This window comes from Schistocerca cancellata, chromosome 1 (assembly GCF_023864275.1).
Source record: "Schistocerca cancellata isolate TAMUIC-IGC-003103 chromosome 1, iqSchCanc2.1, whole genome shotgun sequence".
Classification (NCBI taxonomy): Eukaryota; Metazoa; Arthropoda; class Insecta; order Orthoptera; family Acrididae; genus Schistocerca; species Schistocerca cancellata.
The window spans coordinates 388,552,206-388,576,193 of NC_064626.1; the positions used below are offsets into that span (position 1 = coordinate 388,552,206).

Consider the following 23,988-nt stretch of genomic DNA (forward strand, 5'->3'; position numbering starts at 1 on the left):
AAAACAGGCACAGAATTTTGTATAAAACTTGCATATAACTTCTTTTAAAAGTCATCTAAGAGCGTTACCACATAAATAAAAATTTTCCTTCCACCAGAAAAAAAGTCGGGTCTGAAAGGGTTAAATGAGAAGGTATGTTACAGATGTCACCTCTGAAAGTAGGCAGAACATAACAACAACACTCTGCAGCTACCAAAAATGAAGGTCTCAATACATCATTCAGAGTGTCTTTTCATACAAATCCACTGTAACAAGGTTCTGTAGTTGATAGTAGTCAAGTATACAATAGTCTAAACATGCAGACATACTTTGCTCTCTTTGAATACTTCAATAAATTCACTTAGATATTTTTTTCTTTAAATGTGTGTTCACACAGCACTGACACCTTGTCACTGATTAAATAATTTAATTGTATAGATAAAAAAGCTACTCCTCACCAAGCAGCGGAATAACACACACATGAAAGAGGTTGCAATTAGATAAGCTTTTGGAGCCAGTGGCTCCTCCTCCAGGCAGAAGGGTTGAAGGGAAAGGAAGAGGGTTGAAGGAAAAGGGCTGGAGAGGCCTAGGAAAAGCAGTAGATTTCTAGAAAGCCACCCAGAACCGCAAGCCTGGGGAGATTTACCGCACGGGATGAGAAGGAAATTATTTTGTCAAAAATTATTTTATTATTTTGTCAAAAATTGATTGTTTTCCTTGTTACTGATTAGTTCAATGCAGCTCTCCACAATGCTCTGTCTTGGGCAAGTCTTTCCATGTCTGCATAACCACTGCATTTACATCAGTCTGAATCTGCCTACTGTAGCCAACCTTTTTTTTTTTTTTTTTTTTTATATAACTTTTAATCCCCCCCCTCCCCCTCCCGACCCTAAATTACCTACTATTCATGACTCAGGAGTGTACTAGCAATCTATCCATTATAAAAAAATTGTGTAATACATCCTTTTCTCTCGAATTTGATTCAGTACTTTTTTATTAGTTGCTCAATCTTCGGCATTCTTCTGCAGAACCACATGTCAAAAGCTATTTAAAATTATATTTGACGTTAACACAATCTTTTCCAGAAAAGCCTTTCTTGCTATTGTCAGTCTATATTTTGTATAGTTATTTCTGCTGCTGTCAGTTATTTTGCTGTCCCAGTAACACACACTGTCTAATACTTACATTGACTCATTTCTTATCTACTTCCCTAAGAATCACCCAATTTAATTCAGCTATAATCCATTACCCTCGTTTCACTTTTATTTACGTTTACCCTTGTTTCACTTTTATTTACATCTTATAAAATCCTTTTAAGACACTATCATTCTGCTCATCTTATCTTCCAAGTGCTTTGCCAAAGGTGTTTCTGACAACTATATGTTTAGCAAAGTGCAAAGCTCTTATATCTTCTTTATGAACTGAAATTCACTTTCCAAAATTTTCCTCATTTCCTTTGCTGCTTGTTCATGTACATATAGAACGATAGTGATAGGCTTCAATCTTGCATCACTCCTTTCTCAATTATTGCCTTCCGTTTTGTCCTCTGTATCTCATGAGAGCAGTGTGGTTTCTGTACAAGCTGTAGATAACATATTACTCCCTGTATTTTATCTTCCCTACGGATTGGCTTCTATGAATCATTCCATCACCAGTGTTAGTATTTTACAACCATACAAGAGTGGATAAAAAATAATTCCTCCAGTACCATAAAAAAATTAACAATGAAGATATAACAGTGGAATTAGTACATATCATAGTCTGAACTAACATCTACACAACACTATCATTCAACATAGTCATCAGGTGTTTTTATACATTTGCAGTATCACTGAACCCAGACATCAAAACAAGTTTTGAAATATTCACAGTTTTGCCTCTTGAATGTGATTTTAAAGCTACTTCAATTTCATCCATGAAGAAAGTGTACAGAGATGCTTTAATGGACTCAGCAATGTATGGTGTTGGATGATGAATTTTGGTGACAAACAAATGGACATAAACCATGCAGCAGCTGGTTGACATTTGCCACAGATATTAACTGAGGATGTGCTGTTGAAGTTATTTGAGGAGAAGACTAATTAAAGCTCACAATCAACTGTAAAACTTATGTAACCACACTTAAGAAGCCTAAGGCTGCAATAATGCACACCCTTACATATAATCTTCCACAACCCAAATGATTGTGAAAATGGGCTGGTTAATGGTACCTCATGCACTCTACCAGACCTGATTTGGGCCTTTCTGGTTTCTATCTGTTTTGATCTATGAAAGACAGCCAATGATATTACTGATTCAATTACTTGGATGAGGTTAAAACAGTTTTAAAATTATGGGTCAAGAAGAAAAACTGCAATTTTTTCCAAATTGATTTTGAAGCCTGGGTTCAATGATACCACGAATGTGCACAAATTCATGGTGACTATGTTGAATGGTATTGGTGCTTATAATACAGCGCAGGCTATGATCTGAGATAACTCCACTGTTATATGCCCATTGCAATTTTTTTTATGGTACAGGAGGTATTACTTTCTGACCCACTCTCATAGGACTGTTCATGCAGTAATACTGACTGTTAGTATCTGCCTTATTTAGGGTTGAGATTATTGTATTACTGATGTGTGATTGTATTTCATGTGTGTCATATACGGTACATAACCAAGGGAACATTAGTGTTACTGTTACTCCACCCAAGAATCTTAATAATGCTGAAGGAATGTTGTCTACTCCAGTTGTCTTATTTTGAGTTAAGTCTTTCTCAGCTGAGGCAAATTCTTCCTGCAGTATTGCATTCCCTGTCTCATCTTCATTAACTAATTCTTCTCTTTTCGAGTCATTTTTCTTTATATAGCCCTTCCAAGAGTTCATTCCACCTTTCAGCCTTCCCTTCTTTGTTTAGTCCTGGCTTGCTATCTGAGCTCTTTTTGTATTTACAGCTGTTTCTTTAATGTTCCTGATAGTGACCACCCCTCCTACAGTCAAGCATATGTTTACATGCTTTTCATTTCTTCTCTAATCATTCCACATCGCTCTCCCTATCAATGACATTTTTAGGTGAATATATTCCATTTTGCTTGTTTTATTTACATTTTTACACTTTCTCCTTTCAACAATCAATTTTAATCTCTCATGTGTTATCCAATAATCTCTCCTAGGCCTTGTCAAGTTTTTACCCTATTGCCTTTACTACCACTACTACTACAGTTCTCAAAGCTATTCATTCCGCTTCTATTGTATTCATTTCCTCGGTCACAGTTACAGTCAGAGTCACTATCTGTGATCTCTCTAAAGCCCTGGATAATCAAACAGTATATAATGGTCCCTTAAAATAAATCTTCATACACATTAACAAAAACATTTTGTTTCACTTTAGCTCACTTCCTGTAGGTATTAACTGGTGAGATAATTGCAGCAAACTTTTCAGTATTTCCTAACACTCATTGAATCAAAAGCGCAATAAGTGTACCCAAAATGTTACAAATCAGTGAAAAATTGGTGCACCATAGTGCTGCAGCTGTTTTAATTTTAACAACTCCTGACATGTAAAGAAAATTATGTAATACCAACTTCAAAATTTACACTCATAATTACTTTTAATTTTGGGCCTACCTTAAATATTTCTTCCAACATTTCAAATGATTCAACAATTTTTTGATATTTTTTCCACTGGGTTCTGACGTCCTGAAAGTGACCACCACGCCCCTGTGGACAGTGGAAAAAAAAAAGTTATTGGAGTTCTTACCACATACATTTGATACTAAAGATCTCTCAGCAACGGTAATAACATTAACCCTAGTTCAGACAAACTGGCTACAATTGTGTACATTAGTTTTTACTGTGTCTTAACTGCAACAGAAATATTTTTGTACAATAGAAACCTAATATACACGTTTGTCAATGTTCAACCTTTTCATCACACTCAAGTGCTGCCACCTGTTGTGCACCACTATAAAAATATGAACAAATGCATGTAGCAGTGCACAGCAGCTTGGGACCATGAGAATAGATGGAAGTGGTTGATCAACTACTTAAATGAATGTTGTTGTTATTTTACACAGTAATTATTGAATGATCAGTTAATTTATTACAACAGCGAAATTAATTATTTCAGTCCATAGAAAGAAGCCAACTTCTTCTATGCACACAATTGTTACCACGAGATCTGAAGCACGGCATGTGACACAACCTAAAACTTTTACTTGATGTGAAGTGGTGTTCTAAATGTTTAATTGTTATACAAACAATTTTTAAGAGTTTTGTTTGAGACTTCTTCAAAACAGATAGGTCTGTTGTATTACCAGTAATTGTTATAATGAGTTACAACTAGGATGATTACTATACCATTCAAGCTCCAGTTATCACCAATGCTGTTAGATCTTTGGGGAAATTCATCCTAGTGCGACCGAAAGTCTTTGGCATGAGCGGTGTGGAAGCTCTTTGGAACAGCATAATATGGTTTTAGTGCAAGTTGGACAAAGAGACTGATTAGAAGCTCTGTACTAGTTCTCTGTTTAATAAAAAATATTGTTGTGATTGGGTGTGTAATCTCTACTTCTTACAATGGTCACTCCACGTCAAACGTGAATAAGTACAAATTTGTCTCCATACTCAATTGTGCTTACTACATGGTGACAATGTGGCCACTTTACACGACATCACTGGGCACAGTATCTACATCAATGAATGCTGCTCACAGGAATATAGTGCAGGATCAGTGTGGACACTGTGTGAATCCGACTGTGAAAATTGAATGTGCTAATAATCCATTTTGTTACCACTAACCAACAGTGGGACAACACATCAATGATGGCAGCATACAATGAACCCATTCCCTGTCTTAAATCCAGTGAATTCCACAGACTCCTTTGAGTGCTTTCTAGATTCTAATCATCTCTGAAATGCCATGTTCACATCACCCGCATCTTTCATGCCATGCAGTGTTATTCAAAATTTGCCATGCAACAACTAATTATACATGAATAATTGGCAGCCATCTTTCCTCACTTCACAGGCACAGTGCGACGACCAGTAAAATGACGTGGTCGGGAGGCACTCAGTTCAAAGTACCACTTTTCGACACCAAGAAACAGAGCTTGAGGTTCATGATCATATAGTACATTTTTCAGACAACTGGCAATTTCAATGACCAAACAAAATATATGCATACAATCAGCCACCTGGATCTAATTTACGATATTATCAAGTGGCCTCTGGCAGAGGATAGATACGAGATGGCCAAGGCAATGCTGTTACAGAGAGAATCCCATATGCTGGAATAGCAACTTCAAGAGGTCATGATGGATTCAAACTGGGTGGTAGTACACCATCACATATCTCACACCGCTTCCGCACCTCAGCCTATCCTGCTCTTATACCGGTCGCCATGCTATGGGCTGTGTGGTTGTTCAAGATATTGACACACCTATAGGTCACCATGCTCATGAATGAGACAGAGATGATCACAGGGTACTAGGCTATGGCTGACATAATGTTCACTGTAATTCACTATAGGCAAAAATCAACAATGTTCCAAGATTCGACTCAGTAACACAAACAACAGACCCCACTCCCAACACCACACGACCGGAGCTGATGGGACAGAAAGTGCCACAATCACAGCAGACAGCAGCACTTCTCGCTGCCTGCACGGCAATGCACACCAGAGCCCAAAGCTACACATGTCAACAGCATCATCCAGTTTGCACCCACTCCAGGTCCTGCTCCCTGCCAGTATCATATGCAATTCGGCACTGCTGTATGCAAATGCCTGGATCCTTACTGGCACCCAAACTCCATAAGTGGGTCATAATAGGCATTTCAGTCTGAAGTGTCTCATCAAGTCACCTCCAATTCACCAGAAAAACTCACAGACACATCCACCTCAGCTGTTGCACATAAATGTCTTGTCAAATTGGACAAAGCATCAAACCAATATCTACTAACAGACATGGGTTTCCATGTTGGCTCACTTCCATGTTCCAACTTTTGAGCCTACAACTACCCTCACATTCCAGGCTGCCAATGTCTCCAAGATTACTATACAAAGCACCATCACACACACAGTGCACCTGTCTGACACATTCCAGTGTCCATTGGCCTTCCTGGTTACCAACACGGTAGAACCAATCACCGGAATCAACTTTTTACACCGTTATCAGCTCTCCCCCCATGTCTTACAGTCCACGCTCATTCACCACAATGAGTATAAGCTAGCTACTGTAGTGCCCCCAGAATTTTACGAAAGTCTGGAAACACTTGTGTTCCAGCCATTTCGAACACACGTTATTTTAAAGCAGGGCGTAAGGATGAGCATGGAATACTGCACCCATTTGTTGTTTGTGCAGGCAAAACTGGAAGGGAGATAGTTCGTGGGGGGCTGGCAAGTGTTCAGTGCAACCTGCGAAGAATAAACACATACGGCTCGGAAGCTCTGTGGCCGGCTGCAAAGAGTAATGTAGCTTTGTATTGTTGAAAAACAAATGTAGTGACTCGAGATAGTGACTGTTTTAGTAGACGTTGAACTGCTGTTGAGAGTACGTGGACTGGATGTGGATAGTCAGCCACGATAAAAGCTTATGTATTAATTGCGTTCAAAAATGTGTAATTAACTGGTCTTGGGTGCCTGGTAATGTGTGGGCTTACGTTATAAAGTTTAGTTGTTTTTTTTTTTGTTTTTTTTGTACAAAGTGGAAAAAAATATGTTCTGGTGCATTGAATGATATTCCACGAGTAGTGTATTTTTAAATAAAACGAGAGAGAGAGAGAGAGAGAGAGAGAGAGAGAGAGAGAGAGAGAGAGAGAGAGTGAAAATTTCCCCTTCCTAGCAGTGAAATCTTCGGAGAAGTGTCCGGTGCTAGCAGAAGAGATCAGCACTGCAAGAAAGCAGAACCCGCATTCTTCAACAAGTAAGTCCACGAAAACGCTTAACATTACACTGGGCCACCGCACTACACCTCTTCCATGCCTCCACAAACAGCATCAGTTGTGCTCTCCCTCAATCGCACCGTCCATGGCATTCTCCACTAATGCGCCAAACTCTCAGATGACTTTCCCACACAAATCAACACTATACCACTTGCAATGTGCAGACACAACCGCTCCATACATAAAACGAGAGGTTCAACTTCGTACTGCTGCCACTGCCATGGCCCTAGCAGCTGCACATGAGCAGCTGGACACAGCCCAGCCTCTCTCACCAAGGTGTGCCCTCTCTCCAGCACACACGACACCAACACAGATGCTGACTGCGATTCCAGGATCAGTAAACTACAGCGCGCAGGGTTTGTTAACAGTGCTACCGAACCCACCACCTCGTGCAGATACACATGCGCCTGTGTTGTTAGTGATGAAACCATACACTGAATAATAACCATAGACAGACACCCAGTTTGACACAAACCAAGACTGTTTGCCCCAGCAGATCCACAATTTGCCAAAGATACAGATAACAAACTCCTTCAAGCAGGAATTTTTCACACGTCAGATAATCCCTGGGTCTCCAGAATCGAACTCATTCCTAAGAATAACTGCTTTACCAGATTGTGAGGCAATTACAGGGTCCTCAGTTCTCATCAGACAGCATATGACAGCTACCTCATTCCCAACATATAGAACTTTACTTATGCCCTTGCAGGTGCTACAATTTTCAGCATGATCGATTGCTAACATGACTACCTATAAATACTGATCTACCCCGATGACATCCAAAATTCCGCCATTACAGCTCCGTTTGGACTGTTTGAGTATCTCTTTAAGCTGTACAGGCTTGAAAATGCTGCACAGACTTTTCAGTGGTTCACTGACATTCTCCTATTCCTCTTCACCTTCTGCTATACGTATCTTGACAACACACTCATTTTCTCACGTGGCGTGAACAAGCTCTCATGGCACCTGGAATAAGTTCTAGCCACACTGCAGGAGGGCGGAATGGTCATTAACAAGGTGAAATCATAACTTCAGCAGACTGAAGTCACCTTCCTTTGGCACATTCTTAACACCACTGCCATCAGACCAACAAATGAATCTATACTGCTGGTACATGACCTTCCTCGACCAGAAACATACCACGGCCTACGATGATTCTTCAGGATTGTCAACTTTTACCTCTGATACCTCCCACAGGCAGCTGAGTTGCAGATCCCGCTAACAAACACTGAAAGGCAAAAACAAACAGAGGAAGAGGAAATTACCTTGGCCACAGAAATGAAGGGAGCGTTCTGCCAAGCTAAACTGTTCAAACTGCCTCGTTCAAACTGTTACAATGGTGCACCCACAACTGGATGCTCAATTGGCACTTACACTGGACATAATTGGAGCAGTTCTTCAACAGACTGTTACGCCAATGATGTGCCACAACAACTTCGATCTTTCTCCAAGAAACTCTTGGCTATGCAGTCAAAATGGTCAGCATTTGACCAAAAGCTGCTTGCAGTTTACCCCATTGTGCCTTATTTCAATGAAGGCATTGAAGGTCGCCATGTAACAATATTTACAGATCAGAAGCCTTTGACCAATGCCATTCGCAGTTCATCCACAGATTCTAGGCTCCCAACATTTCCGTAACTTGGATCTTATTGGCCAATACATGAACAATATTTGTTGTGCGCACAGAGCTGATAATAAATAGCACCACTAATTATTTTTCATGTCTTACAGCAAACTCCGTTCAGCACGACTACAAGTGCATGCCACAAGAATTAACAAATGATTCTGCCACTCAACTGCTTACTGATGGAAACACAAATCTTCTGACTGAACAACACACTTTGCCTTTGACAACCACCACTTTATTTTGTGATTCTCTGTGGAAACCATGCCCACTGGGACCCCTCAGCATCGATGCGAAGTATATGACAGAGTTCACAAGCTCAGCCACCCTGGTGCCAATGCAACGCAATAGATGATTATGGAGCATTTTGTGTGGCCTAATGTAAAACATGACCATTGCCATTAGGCACAATGCAGTTTACCTGCCAAAAAAGCAAAACTGGGTGTCACAGTCAACCTATATTAGGCAACTTTCCCGTCCTGACAATGCATTTCAAACATGTCCACACTGACATTGGCACACCACAACCCGAGTCCAAAGGATTTTGTTAGTTCCTCTCTGGCATTGATATAATGACTTGCTGGGTGGAGGCAGGCTCCTCAGCACACTATAGAGAGGGCTTTTGTCGAACAACAGGTTGCGCGCTTTGGCATACCTGAACTTATGACTGACAGTTTGGCATACCTGAACTTATGACTGACAGGGGCAGACAGTTTGACACAGCCCTTTTCCACACTATCTGCCACCACTGTGGAATCAACCATATGCATACCACTGCTTACCATCCACAAAGCATTGGCCTGGTGGAGAGGTGGCATGGAACAATGAAAGCGGACTCATGTGCCACGGGGACTTATGGGCCAAGGTACTTCCATGGGGGCTGCTATGCATACAGAGTGCACATAAAGATGACCTTAAGGCTTCGCTCACCAAAGTGGTGTATGGAGAACTGCTTGCACTCTCTGCAGATTATACTCAGCCTACGTCCAACATTGGCGAGTTTGATCTTCCACAGTTGGTAGGACTCATGAAAAATCACATTTATCACACACGAATCCTGTGCCATTGCCACACTCCACAATGAATGTATTCATTCATGGAGATCTCTAACACTGTGACAAGGTGATAACACCATAAATCCTGCATTGCGACCTCCTTATACCAGGAACCCATACCTTTGACATACTGATTAATGAGAAATCTACCACTGCCTCCCTTAACCGTCTTAAACCAGTGAAGACGCTGCAAGATGGACCACCTCCACTGTTACTGGATGTGGAAGATGCCTATCACAACAACCAAGCTATGCAGCACTGCTGTGTCTCTGCACAATCTGACTAACCCATCCACACCTCCAACATCATGGTACGGTCACACTAGATGACCACCGCAGCACCCCATCCCCTACGACACGTACAGCTTCTGCCATGCTACATCTTCCTCTGTGAGAAATTATCTAATTAAGCTTCATGCAAGTGCCGGCCACAGTGTGATCAAGCACATATAATCCCACATTCTCCACAAGAAACAGCACTGTCAGGCCCTCTGGAGGCATCACACATGGGTACGTGCACCTGCACCATCAGAAACAGCAATGCTGCCTGGCACTCCTGCACCTGTCAGCGCAGACTAGTCACCATACTCCACAGTGCTTTGTACTCCCAGTGGGGGGCTCTGTGGGGGCATTCGTCCTAATGTGATCAAACATCTTTGGTACGAGTGGACTGGAAGTTCTTTGGGACAGCGCAATGTGACTTCAGTGCAAGGTGGGCAATGCGATTGACCAGATGTTCCACACTAGTGCTCTGTTTAATAAATAGTACTCTTGTGATACGGGTGTGTTGTCTCTATCGGTAGCTTACAAGTGCTGTAGTATACGACTTCCTACAGGTCTACTGTATATCATTATATACACAAAAGTACTACGATTATTGTTTGTTATTTTATACCTTTTAGGCTCCATTCATCATGTCAAAGAAAAGGTATTTCAACACTGAACAAAATGCAGATGTTGTTTTAGATATGGTGATAAATGGTGAGGTTTCAATTTATTGTTAGCTGATGAATCAGATACTGATCTAGAATCTTTCTGCACTTCCAGGAGAAAAAAGAAATGAGAATAAGGGCCGATAAAATAAATTGGAAAGAAACCAATGCTCAGACAAAATCGGATAATGAAAATGATATGTATAATGACAATGACAACAGTGATAGCAATATTCAAAAAAGTGATATATTTATCAAGAATGAAATTAGGGACATAAAATACATTTTATCAGAAAGAAAGGACATCAAAAGGCATTGTTATCTGATTTCTACATTGGATTTATATTCGCAGTGGGAACAACATATTAAAGGCTAGGAGTTACTTTCTCCTTCAATTTTTTTCAGAAAGTACATTCCCAATGACCTCTTCAGCACAATGGCTGATATGGCGAACACATATGCTTTGCAAAGCAGAATGATTTGCAATTTTAAACTAACTATACCAGCAGAACTCAAAACATTATTTGGAGTTCATAGACTTAAGGGAAATCTAAAATTTCCCAGAGTATAATAAAGACAGGTTTTACAAAGATGGAACTATCTATACTGCCCTGTGTAACAGATGTATAGTTACCTGTGGAGCTGGAATTGGTAGTTGATGAGGCAATGATCATATATAAAGGACAGCTCTCTTGTAAAACAAGATGTGAAGTATAAGACAACTCAATGGGGTATCAAGAGTGTACATGTTATGCGGGAATAGTGGACATGTTAAGGATTTTATTCTTTATATGGGAGCACCAACTGAATTTCAGAATTCTTCATTGAAGGTGTTTGGGCATGGACCAAAGGCTGTTTTTGGTTAGTGCAGAGAATGAAAAAAGAAATGAGGCAGAAGATATATTTTGCTCATTTTTTCCCTCCATACAAACTTTTCCAAGCATTTAAACTAGAAAACATTTGTCCTGCTGGAACTGTCAGAGTCAACCGTTCTGCTAATTCTTCTCTAATAATGGATAAGAAGGCACAGACAAAGGAAAGACAATTTTTAGAACTAATTTGGAGCACAGATGACACAGCACTGCTAAAATCAATCTACAACAAAACAGTCATTCCAGGTTCAAATTTTATTGAGAAAGTGACACAGTCAATTGCTGGGACAAGAAAAAAAAAAATGATATAACAACTTTTTTGCAACAAGGTTATTAGTGATGTGTCACAAGCTTGAATTTAGGAGGGATGTGGAAGGAACTCGGTAACATCAATTTCAAAGGAAACATCCTGGCATTTTTCTTAAGTAATTTAGGGAAACTACAGAAAAATTAAACATGGATGGGAAGCTGGAAAGCCTTCTTCTGAAACACAAGTCTAGTGTTTTCCCACTGTGTTCAAATTACCAGTATTACAAAAGTTATATTTCAGCAAGTATTACACATTCCTTCTACACAAAAGGGCTATTGATGAGTTACAGTATGCAGAGGGATCTATCATCATCATCATCATTTAAGACTGATTATGCCTTTCAGTGTTCAGTCTGGAGCATAGCCCCCCTTATACAGTTCCTCCATGATCCCCTATTCAGTGCTAACATTGGTGCCTCTTCTGATGTTATACCTATTACTTCAAAATCATTCTTAACCAAATCCAGGTACCTTCTCCTCGGTCTGCCCCGACTCCTCCTACCCTCTACTGCTGAATCCACGAGTCTCTTGGGTAACCTTGCTTCTCCCATGCGTGTAACATGACCCCACCATCTAAGCCTGTTCGCCCTGACTGCTACATCTATAGAGTTCATTCCCAGTTTTTCTTTGATTTCCTCATTGTGGACACCCTCCTGCCATTGTTCCCATCTACTAGTACCTGCAATCATCCTAGCTACTTTCATATCCGTAACCTCAACCTTGTTGATAAGGTAACCTAAATCCACCCAGCTTTCGCTCCCATACAACAAACTTGGTCGAAAGATTGAATGGTGCACAGATAACTTAGTCTTGGTACTGACTTCCTTCTTGCACAAAAGAGTAGATCGCAGCTGAGCGCTCACTGCATTAGCTTTGCTACACCTTGCTTCCAGTTCTTTCACTATGTTGCCATCCTGTGAGAATATGCATCTTAAGTACTTGAAACCTTCCACCTGTTCTAACTTTGTTCCTCCTATTTGGCACTCAATCGGTTTATATTTATTTCCCACTGACATTACTTTCGTTTTGGATATGCTAATCTTCATACCATAGTCCTTACATTTCTGATCTAGCTCTGAAATATTACTTTGCAAACTTTCAATCGAATCTGCCATCACAACTAAGTCATCAGCATATGCTATCTATAATCTATAACGGAGCTATATCAGTACATACTTTTAACACTTCTGTAGACCACTTGCATTAGTGACCAAAACAGTGAAACATTTTATGGCATGAAGTGATCACAATCCCAGAAGAATTCTTAGTGAAATTAGGAAATTTTAACTCAGATGAAATCCTTAGTACCGTTACAACCAAGGTGCATAAACTAATATTTTCTGTGGTCTGTAACAAAAGAGAAAGCTGGAATTACCTTTTGATTACACCTATGAAAAGAAATTCACAATATATCAATACAAAGGGACATCATAGGTGTGTTACACACCTTGTATTGCAGAAAATTCTGTACTCAGAGGATATATAACGAAAGACAGTACAACTACATCTACAAGCTGCATATGGAACTTAACAAAAATCGACATTTCTCGAAGGGGTTTTTATGGTAAACCATGAAGTGCATCACAAAATAATTTTCAGTTATCTGTAATGAGTTAGGGCAAAAATGGGTTTTAATCATCTAATTACATTATCATGTCTTATCATTATTAAGAGTTAAAAAATTAGAGAGTTTTACGTTCTATTTGCAGACCCTCAGAAAGTGCAACTGTTTGGGGATTTTGTCGAAAATATATCCCTACTTCCCTCAAAAGTTCATCACGCTGAAACTGCATTACAAGAATTTTCTGTATCAGTTGAAACGTAAGCTTCAGCCCGCCCCCGTTTTCCATAAGTGTAATTCTGTGGTCAGTTAATTTTCATGTACAGTATTTAGTGTAATATACGGACATGCAGCACGGAACAAGCATAAGTACTTTCGAGGAGAAAGGGTAAATACGACATAAAACATTCTCACTTTCGCTGGCGCATCTCACAGGCGTTAAGCAAATGATATTACATCTATAAGCAGAATGAAATAAATCAATGAAAATTTCCAAGTAAAGGAACAAGCATACTGGCTTGTAAAATATAACGCGCCAGCATGACCGTTGAGTACGGTAGCAACAGACAATAAATATAACCAGGTTTCGCATAAAATTTAGATGAACTCTTGTAAAGTCAGTACTTACTGCACCCTCTTTAATTTTTGAATCATTGAGTACTGCTTTGCCTTTCAAGGCGAGGTCCATTAAAAACTCGTAAGTGAAAGGTATTTGCTGTCGTTGATATAGTATATATTTTATGGTTTTTATTACAATAACGGAGCTTGGTTCATGAGATGGTGTCATAATATTAACCGTAATCGGTTTACATAAATCATTAATCCGCGAACATCGCGTTTGAGTGGCCATAGTTTCACAAAAATGACATTCTGCTCTCTACACTGACAAACAGAGACACGCGTACTTTTCAATCCTAAATATTGCCGCCTTTGACGTGTACCAAAGATACAGTTGCCTTCATTTGGTTCCAATAAAGGTGGCTGTGGTCCAATGATCTCTAAAGAGATCACTGACTGTTTGTATGGGTAAGTTAAACACAATAAATCACACACAATCTGAATTGCTGTATCAGAACAAAATTTATTTTATAGCTTGCAAACATTTACACAACATTAAATCGTGCACAAAACATGAGTGAATGCCAGAGTCAGTGAACTGCTCTGTTTAGTGCAAACAGCGATCTACAATTTAAACCACAGGTACACATTACACTCGAACACAGCAGAATGGAGCACCGGGAATGTAGGGGAACTGGTATCGAAATCGACGTCCAACCCTGGCGGCAGTAGTACTGATTTCTGCGGAGTGTACTTTCGAGATGAAGCTGGCGGCTCTTGGTACGGTGGGGGTAGTGGCAGCGCTGAAATTGGATATCGCTGACCTTGCTCGTCTCATTTGGTGACGTGAGTGACCGAGTGAGTAGGCTGTCAGCTGGTAGCACATACATTGGCTTTACCTTTTGAGTGACACAGTCGTAGGTTTACCCCTATAAGAGCTGCATACTGTGTTCATTGTGCTTCAAAACCTCTTAACGGCCAGTGTAAGGACGTTTATACTCTGCTTCTCTGACCGAGAAGAAGAATTACATTGGTCAAAGAAACTATTTGAGAATGTAGATATGTGAACTCATTGTCCGCTGCCAGGACAACAGCCTCATAATTTCTAATTCGCGACCGCCTAAATATTAATTATTACAGATTCTGCTTGGACGTCGGACTTCGTAATGAAATAATAGCTGCTGCTCTGAAAATGTTTACTACTGCCAGTAGCAGTCTGCATGAGAAGTAGAATATGGTAGACGAAACTTCCTGGCAGGATAAAACTGTGTACCGGATCAAGACTCAAGTCGGGAACTTGGCCTTTCGCAGCAAGTGTTCTACCATCTGAGCTACGGAAGCACGACTCATGACCTATCCTCACAGCTTTAATTCCGCCAGTATCTCGTCTCCTATCTTCCAAACCTTCGAAAGGCAAGGGTCCCGAGTTCGAGTCTCGGTCTGGCACACAGTTTTAATCTGCAAGGAAGTTTCATATCAGCGCACACTCTGCTGCAGAGTGAAAACTTCATTCTGAAAATGGTTGATAATTGTCTGTCAGCAAGCTGTTATTCTGGAAAGCTTTACAGGTACTTACAGAAACTGGAAGCTTTTTAGTTGGTCAGCTGTGAGAGTGGTAATTATTACTTTTAAAATAAACACAAGTACATAATTTTCAATCAATGCACTTATTATTAACTAAGAATTACAACTGCTTACATAAGCGATGGCCAAGGCAGAAGAGAGTAATCTAACTGGAGAAAAATAGGAAAAAAAAGAATTAATCGAAAACAAATCATGAATAACTTACAAAAATTCAGACTGACAATTTTGTTGATTTTTATCACAGTTACTGATGTACATAGGAAAATAAATCGATGTATCATTACAAGTTGTAGTGGGAAGTGGATAACATCTGTCCTTAACTTAACATGTGAGCAGGTCTTCAATTATTATGAATGAGAATGTTGGCTTCTCTGTGGCGGAGTAGGGTGAAGCTTTCAATTTAAAGTCTTAACTTGCTGCAGTAGGAACAGTGGTTTGTGCGTGGAGAGGGATTGTTGTGGTAAGAAAAACTCTAACGTCAGGTTTCCGCATGTAAGTCAGCTCACATATGGGAGCATCCCTCTTGCACACTGTTATGCCAATTATCTATAAGATGCTAAAATTAACTGCGTTTAACTTTATTGCACAATGTTGCTCCCGCCAGTCATCGTCTGTAAACTTCAACAACTGCAGCAGTGTGGATCTATTCTCATTCTGCTATCGTTGTTGGATGGTATATGTCTTATTTGTTTATGTGTTTGAGCAGTTAGTGTCCTGAAAAAATAATTGGCTTAGTCTCCAAATACTGTGATAGAATCACATTCTAGCATTCAGAAATCCCTTGCAATTGCTTATTTGTTATAGAATATCATGCCATTGTTTAAAATGATGAACTGGATAATAAAAGTAATTTAGCTGAGGGAGTGGACTCGCTGAGGTTCATGTTACTGCAGAATGACCACTACTGTAAAAGTATGTTATATTTTAGTATAACGATAATAGTTTTCTTGCTTCACTCATTGAGTTTAAATATGATGGTGAAGTTGAAATACAAAATTAATTTGTGCCTTTAGAGAACGTTATTCTTGACCATAATTATCCTTATGTAAAGACAACAGTGTTTGCACTGTGGCAGTCATTGAGTAATAATTGTTCTGCACATTAGTACAAAGTTTGGTTACAAAATTAAGTACTATACCAGTAAAGGTTGCGTTTACAGCACCTGTGACCCATCAGAGTCATGATTAACTCTAAAAATAAAAACGAAACACAACTTTTGAGGAAAAAAACCTTACTTTCTGGTGTATCTTCAGACAGAATCTAAGTATTTACCACAAAAAATTAGAAGTAGTGCTCTATGGAATGCAATGCTTGTACTGAAATGATGATTGTCTCCAGTTGCCAGATACCAAATTTTACTTGTACTTTAATGTGGGCTGACACAGAATCTCCTATGAGTCTAGCAGATTTTTGTATAGATTTAGAAATGTGGCCCAAAAGGAATTCAAAATTGATTTTACACACTCGAAAATGATCTTTGTCTTTGGCAGATGGCTCTGTTATTAGTATACTGAATATCACCAGATGCTTTCTGTGTGGTACCCTTTTCCTTAGCCAACTTCTGTGGGTCTGTTTTTCTTAGTCAATGTTAGTGTAAGCACTTCAGCTAAATGCTGCACAATCATATTGTCTCCCCCACGCATAAGGAAGAAGCAATATTCATCTGAACCTTACTAGTAAACTTCAGGTGACACTAGTTCTCCCAATGAATAACTTCACTTGTCGCCATCTTGAAAGTTGGGTAAGTAGCGTTTCCAACTTCAGTATGTGGAAATGCTAACTTGCTTGTAAGGGTAGTGGGGGAGGAGGAGGCAGGATTCACATGTAAGTAATTCATGCCTGTGGAAATCTGACTTAATGGAAGTTGCAGTGTCTCTACACAAACCATTTCATGCTGATGTCGTGATTGATAGTGGTATGGACATCAAGAACCACTAGTGCTAGAACTGCTGTTCACATCGTGTCATGAGATATAAGTGCAGCTTTGAGTGTCCTGTACCAGCACTCTACCATCCCATTGCTGGATAGGTGATGACTTGTGGTGAGATGGTATTGGAATCTACTTAATTTAGCGAATTTGACAAATAGAACAGGCTTGTACTGCTGTCCTTGATCGGTTGTGACCTGTACTGGGCAACCGAACTGGACAGACCATATAGCATAGAATGTCTTAGCCATTGTTTCCACAGAAATGTCCTTGATTAGTAGGTTCAGCTCAATCGGTGTGCTGGTTAATAGCCATGAACATGTACCTGAATGCTTCAGACTGAGGCAGGCAGTGAATTTGATAGTTGGGGTAACTTCTAACTGCCATAGGAAAAAAGATTCCTGAGGCCTTTTGATGGCAAAAGTTATGAGTTTGTGATCAGTGTAAATGGCTTGCTTCCAACATACAGGACAAAGTGCAGGATAGCTTAGAATATTACAAGCAACTCTTGATCATAACCTGGTCTAAGGAACAAACAGATTACGAGAAAAAAGGAATCTAGGGGTTGTCATGTGTCGAGTATCACACAAGTTGCTAGCTAACTAGTGTCCACAATCACAGCAATAGGATCTGTGGTGTGTACCAAAAGAAGCACTTCGTGTATGCCAGTCTTCACGATCCTCAAATGATTTTTTGGCGATCTGAGCCACATTACATTTCTGTAGTCTTTGCTGGTGGGTGGCGACCGGTGGTATTTCGGCCCACGAAACCTGCCATCAAGGGTGCCTGAATTGTGACTGCAACCAGCAAGTGTCACTGATGAAGACTAACATCCCTAAGAATCTTTTTAGTTGTGAGAACACGATAGGGCGAGGCATGTTTTTTATGGCGTCGACTTTCTGCTTAAGAGAACAGATGCTAAATTGCAGAAACTACGTGCCCTAAGAATTGTGCTCGTTTTTTCCAGAGCACAGACTTGTTGTCAAATGGTTCAAATGGCTCTGAGCACTATAGGACTTATCTTCTGAGGTCATCAGTCCCCTAGAACTTAGAACTACTTAAACCTAACTAACCTAAGGACATCACAAACATCCATGCCCGAGGCAGGATTCGAACCTGCAACCGCAGCGGTCGCGCGGTTCCAGACTGTAGCGCCTAGAACCGGACTTGTTGTCATTCACTATCAAACTGTACTCTACTAGTTTATTAAATACAGTTCTTAAATGCGCATCTTATTCCACTGCTGTTCATAAAAACAACGGTACATCGGCCAGACAGGCTAAACAAACAGATAGTTCATGCAGTACTTCGTCTACAAATCTTTGCCAGGACTGTGTAGCGTTTTTTAGACCAAAAGGCATTCGTAGGTATTCGAAGAGGCCAGCATGTGTTATTAATGCTGTCTTCAGAATATCCTGTGGCCCACCAGAATTTAATGGTAAACTTTCTTGAAGACTATAGCAAAGAATATGGTCACTCCCACTACTAGAGTTGTAAAATTTTTAATATTGGGGTCGAGGTAGCAGTCAAGTACAATTTCAGCACTTAATGTGCACATGTTAGATAGTCTCGATGTTCCATCTTTCTTTTTAATGAAGTGCAGTGGAGGTGCCTAGGAGCTGCTGGACCTGTGGGTTATTTCTGCCTGAAACATTTCTTTGATTGCCCAGAGCTAAAAATCGACATTTCTGGGGACAGGTGGACCAGGTGTGGTCTCAGTGCGGTGCAATGTATTGTGATTGATGCCGCTATGCTGTGTTGGCATCCGTAAATTGGTCGGAAATTGCAACTCACGATCCTCAAATGATTTTTTGGCGATAAACACTTTCATTTTCCCATCTTTCTACGAGGGTTGAATGAAAAGTAATGCCTCCACCTTCGTTAATTCGGTTTGGATGGGAATATTTTAATAAATCAGACACTCAGATAATCCTTTGCCGACCGAAGTGGCCGTGCGGTTAAAGGCGCTGAAGTCTGGAACCGCAAGACCGCTACGGTCGCAGGTTCGAATCCTGCCTCGGGCATGGATGTTTGTGATGTCCTTAGGTTAGTTAGGTTTAACTAGTTCTAAGTTCTAGGGGACTAATGACCTCAGCAGTTGAGTCCCATAGTGCTCAGAGCCATTTTTTTTAATCCTTAGAATGTGATCTTTAATTACCAGTATTCACTTTTCCACATAATTACCAGGCAATTGGATACATTTCTGCCAACGATGAACAAGTTTTCTGAAGTCATCACGAAAAAAGTCGACACTCTGTTTCCGCAACCACAGTCTCACAGTTCTCTCAATGAATTCATCAGAAGCATGATGATGTCCCCACATATTGTCTTTCATTATCAGGAACAGATGAAAGTTAGACAGTGCTAAGTCTGGGCTGTATGGAGGATGCCGTATGGTGGTGAGATTCAGTCTCTGAAGTTCTGCTGTGGTGACGAAATGTGTTGTTTGGCAGTGTCATGCCGCAGGAAACATTTCCCTTTTCCTTTCGGACTCTTGTCAGACGTCGTTTCAGAATTTAAAGCGTTGTGATGTAACGCTCTGAATTTATTGTTGTTCCACGATCAAGGAAAGCAACATGGATAACACCATCTGCATCCCAGGACACTGTGGCCATGATTTTTCGAGCTGAGAGCTGCGTCTTGAATTTCTTTTTCTGGGGCGAGTCTTTGTGTCGATATTCCATAGACTGGCATTTTGTCTCCGGTTCGTAATGGTGTACCCACGTTTCGTCTCCTGTCACAATCGAATGGAGAAAGACGTCATCTTCATTCTTGTGACGCCAGAGGAGTTGCCGGCAAATTTCAAGTTTGTGCGCTTTCATTTCAGGAATCAGCATCCGAGGTATCCATCGTGCACAGATCTTCAGATAGCCAAGCAAATCAATAATGTGACCCACACGTTCTTGTGAAATGCCGATTGTGCTTGCAAATTCTCTCTGAGTGATACGACGATCGTCCTGAATCAATCTGTCAACATTTTGCTTGTGAAACTCGGTGGTTGCTGTCACCGGACGTCCAGCTCTTTGTTTGCCACGCAGGTCAGATGTTTCCGCCTCAACATCTTTAAACTTACTCACCCAACGACGCACAGTACTCACATCTACACAGTCACTGTAAACTCCTTTCATTCTCTGATGAATCTCCTTTGGGGTGACACCTTCTGCTGTCAAGAATTCAATGACTGCACATTCCTTAACTCGTATTGACTGACCGTCTGCACAGGGTTACATACTTTACACTGTAACAACAGAACTGTTCAGTGCTAAGACTTTCCGCCAACTGGAGCTGTAGAGAAGAGGCTACGAAACAAGCCAGTACCTACCGCATACCAATGCTTCCAACTGCTGGAGAGTTACGAAGATGGACGCATTACTTTTCAGCCAACCCTCGTAGTTTCATTTTTGCAGCTTCTGATTCCCTTTTTACAGAATACAATTCTTGGTTTTCAGCATATAATTTTTCTATTTGTTCTTTAACTCACTTAGCTTAGATTTCAAAACATGGAAATTATCCTTTACTTGCGAAAGGTCTTCTATATTACATTGTAGAGGATCAGATTTCACCTCGAGCAAGTCTAGCTTCTCTGTATCTGTCTTTAACGTACTGGATGAGGTGCCAATGTTTCCTTTGTTCTTGCTCTCACCTGATGTCCACTGAAGATTACATGAGAAACGCTGCTGTTTCTCGAAGACTTGCCTAATTGCCCAATATCATCTTGGTCTCCCTCTGAAGCTGTGCTGTGTATAGACTGATTTCCAGTCCACAATCACATAAGACATATGCACCTAACTTAGGTTCAGATATACTAGTCAGCACAAAATTCTTTCCAATGGCCAATGAAAAGCAAGGTCCACCATAATTTTACAGTCACTGTAAGTGGAACTACCTGAACTGTTTAGATGCAGTATGACATATACATGCCTGAGTATTTTTTCCATTTCTGCTGCATGATCAGTAAGGTGCTCAATTCAGAACTTCAGCCCACCAGATTTGTGAATATATTGTTTGTCATTTATGTATAGCCGTCGGAATTCTTCAAAAACACTAGCCTGTTTATCGTAGATAGGCAAACCATGAGTGACCACAGGGCCAATGTTTCCTGTATATGGAACATATTAGCTCGTAAAGAAACTGGCACTTGACTGATTTGTTTTGATGGCTGGCGAGTACTGGGTTTGATGTGTCAATATTGGTGACATTGTGTGCACTGAAAATTGGTGCTTGTAGACTGTGCCTAATACAGATTACCGTTTGCGTTTGCAAGGTGTGATGCAATCCATAGCCCAAGCTCAGAAGCGGCTGATACCAGTACACGAGTGTTGCTTCATGTACTGTTCTTTTACTGGTCATGGGGCCCAGAGGGGTGGAACTACAGAACTTTTGCAGCTTCTTGTGTGGCATAACATCATGACTTGTCTTCCTTCTCGTTAATCTCTTGTTTGAGTGCATTCAGATTGTGTTGTGAAGTCCAGATCTGCTCAGAAACCGTTAGCTAGTATTCCTTTTCGATGGCAGAGACTGCCACCATGGTGATGCCATCTTGGGATTTCGTCATTGTTCATACTATTTCGTGCTGAAGCATGCAGCTTAATTTGTTTGCAGTCTCTGTCTGTGAAATAATATAATTTTTATTGCTTGATATAACTGTATTTTGAAGGGTGGTGGCAGCTGGTTGAGCACTGCAAAATGTAATGTTGACTATGTATTTTCCGACACAACAATAGCGCATACGATCACCAAAACTCAAATGGCGCTTTTCACTAATTTTATCTTTGTTTAACACCTATTGAACGCGCTGAACCTGTGATTTGCAGATCCTTTTTACTAAAGTACTTTTGAGATTCTGGTAACTGTCTTGCACTTGCTGTTTTTAATGATGTATGGCACCAACACTAATGTATGAGAGCCTGAGGTGTTAACTGGCAGTATAAACTGCATCTAATCACTTGAAACATTATATGCAGCAAATGAAAGTTCCAGCATACGAAAACTTAATTGTGGGTGTGGTAGTAAATATGACGAAATTTCCATTTTACATCACGGTGCTGTTGAAACATGTCGAGTGACAGATGTGCGAAAATCCCGAACTTCGTGGAAATATTGTCCTACACTATTTGAAGTTGCCTGGAATTTGAAGTCACTATTTGCTCTGTGTTTGGCTGCATGGTGATTTCCGAACAAGGTCTCGACATAATATTGTCTGTTTAGGCATTGTTGGTTCACTTTTAATTTCAGTTCTCCTTACTGTCCATTTTGCTTCTCAGGTCAAGAACTACGATAAATAACACACACTCGGAACTTCAGAATAATAAAAAAAAATATTTTATAGCTTACAAATATTTTGACTATGTTACACTGAGGTGCCAAAAGTCATGGGACACCTCCTAAAATAGTGTCGGACGTCCTTCTGGCCAGCCTACTACAGCAGCTCGACGTAGCTTGGGCTCAATAAGTTGTTAGAAATCCCCTGCAGAAATTTTGAGCCATGCTGCGTCTATAGGCGACCATAATTGCGAAAGTGTTGCTGTTGTAGGATTTTGTGCACGAACTGACCTCTCGGTTATGTCCAATAACATTCGGTAGGATGCATGTTCGGCGATCTCAGTGGTCAAATCATTCTCTCGAATTCTCCAGAAAGTTCTTCAAATCGAGAACAATTGAGGCCCATTGAGACAGTGCATTGTCATCCACAAAAATTCCATCGTTGTTTGGGAACACAAAGACCATTAACAGCTGCAGACGGTCTCCAAGCAGTCGAACACAACCATTTTCAGTCAGTGATTGGTTCAGTTGGATCAGAGAACCCAGTCCATTCCACGTAAAAACTGCCCACATCATGATGGATCCACCACCAGGTTCCACAGTGCCTTGTTGACAACTTGGTTCCAAGGCTTCATGGGGTCTGCGCCATTCTCGAACCCTACCACCAACTCTTGCCAACTGAAATCGGAATTCATCTGACTGGGCCATGATTTTCCAGTCACCTAAGGTCCAACCGACATGGTCATGAGCCCAAGAGAGGTGCTGCAGGCGCTGTTAGCAAAGGCGTCGCGTCGGTCGTCAGCTGCCGTAGCTCAGTATCGCCAAATTTCGCCCACTGTCCAACGAATACGTTCGTAGTACGCCCCACATTGATTTCTGCGGTTATTTCACGCAGTATTGCTTGTCCTTAGCACTCACAACGCTACGCAGAAGCCACTGCTTTCGGTCGTTAAATGGAGGCATTCAGCCACTGCATTGTCCATGATGAGAGGTAATGCCTGAAATTTGTTATTCTCGGCACGTTCTTGACTCTGTGGAACTCGGGATATTGTCTTTCCAAAGGATTTCCGAAGTGGAATGTCCCATGCGTCTAGCCTCCAACTACCATTCTGCATTCAGAGTCTGTTAATTCCCATCAAACGACCATAATCACGTCGGTAACCCTTACACATGAATCTTCTGAGAACAAATGACAGCTCCGCCAACGTACTGCTCTTTTATATCTTGTGTAAGCGATACTACCGCCATCTATACATGCGCATATCGCTATCCCATGACTTTCGTCGCCTCAGTGTAAGTCGCATTCCGCGCTGGTATTGTTTCATCACCCTCACCACACAGCTTACACTGAATGGCTTCCTTCTCTATACCCATCATGTGTAAAGGTTTCTTTAAGTTCCCA

The 23,988-nt window shown here is 40.7% G+C and overlaps 1 protein-coding gene across 5 annotated transcripts in view; it reads right to left on the reverse strand.

Moving 5' to 3' along the window:
- Positions 1-14,820, reverse strand: part of LOC126161508 (MAD2L1-binding protein) — a 38,016-nt gene extending 23,196 nt beyond the window's left edge. For 2 of the 5 annotated variants that reach the window (XM_049917415.1, XM_049917448.1), the window contains exons 1-2: positions 13,884-14,173; positions 3,589-3,681 (exon numbers count right to left, since the gene is read on the reverse strand). In XM_049917415.1, coding sequence (XP_049773372.1) covers positions 3,589-3,681; positions 13,884-14,105 — 315 coding nt within the window. In that variant the 5' untranslated portion in view covers positions 14,106-14,173. Of the gene's footprint in view, positions 1-3,588; positions 3,682-12,870; positions 13,042-13,883; positions 14,174-14,712 lie in introns of those variants that run through there. The other 3 variants (XM_049917440.1, XM_049917430.1, XM_049917421.1) reach the window with 3 other exon arrangements.
- Positions 14,821-23,988: the final 9,168 nt, after the last annotated feature.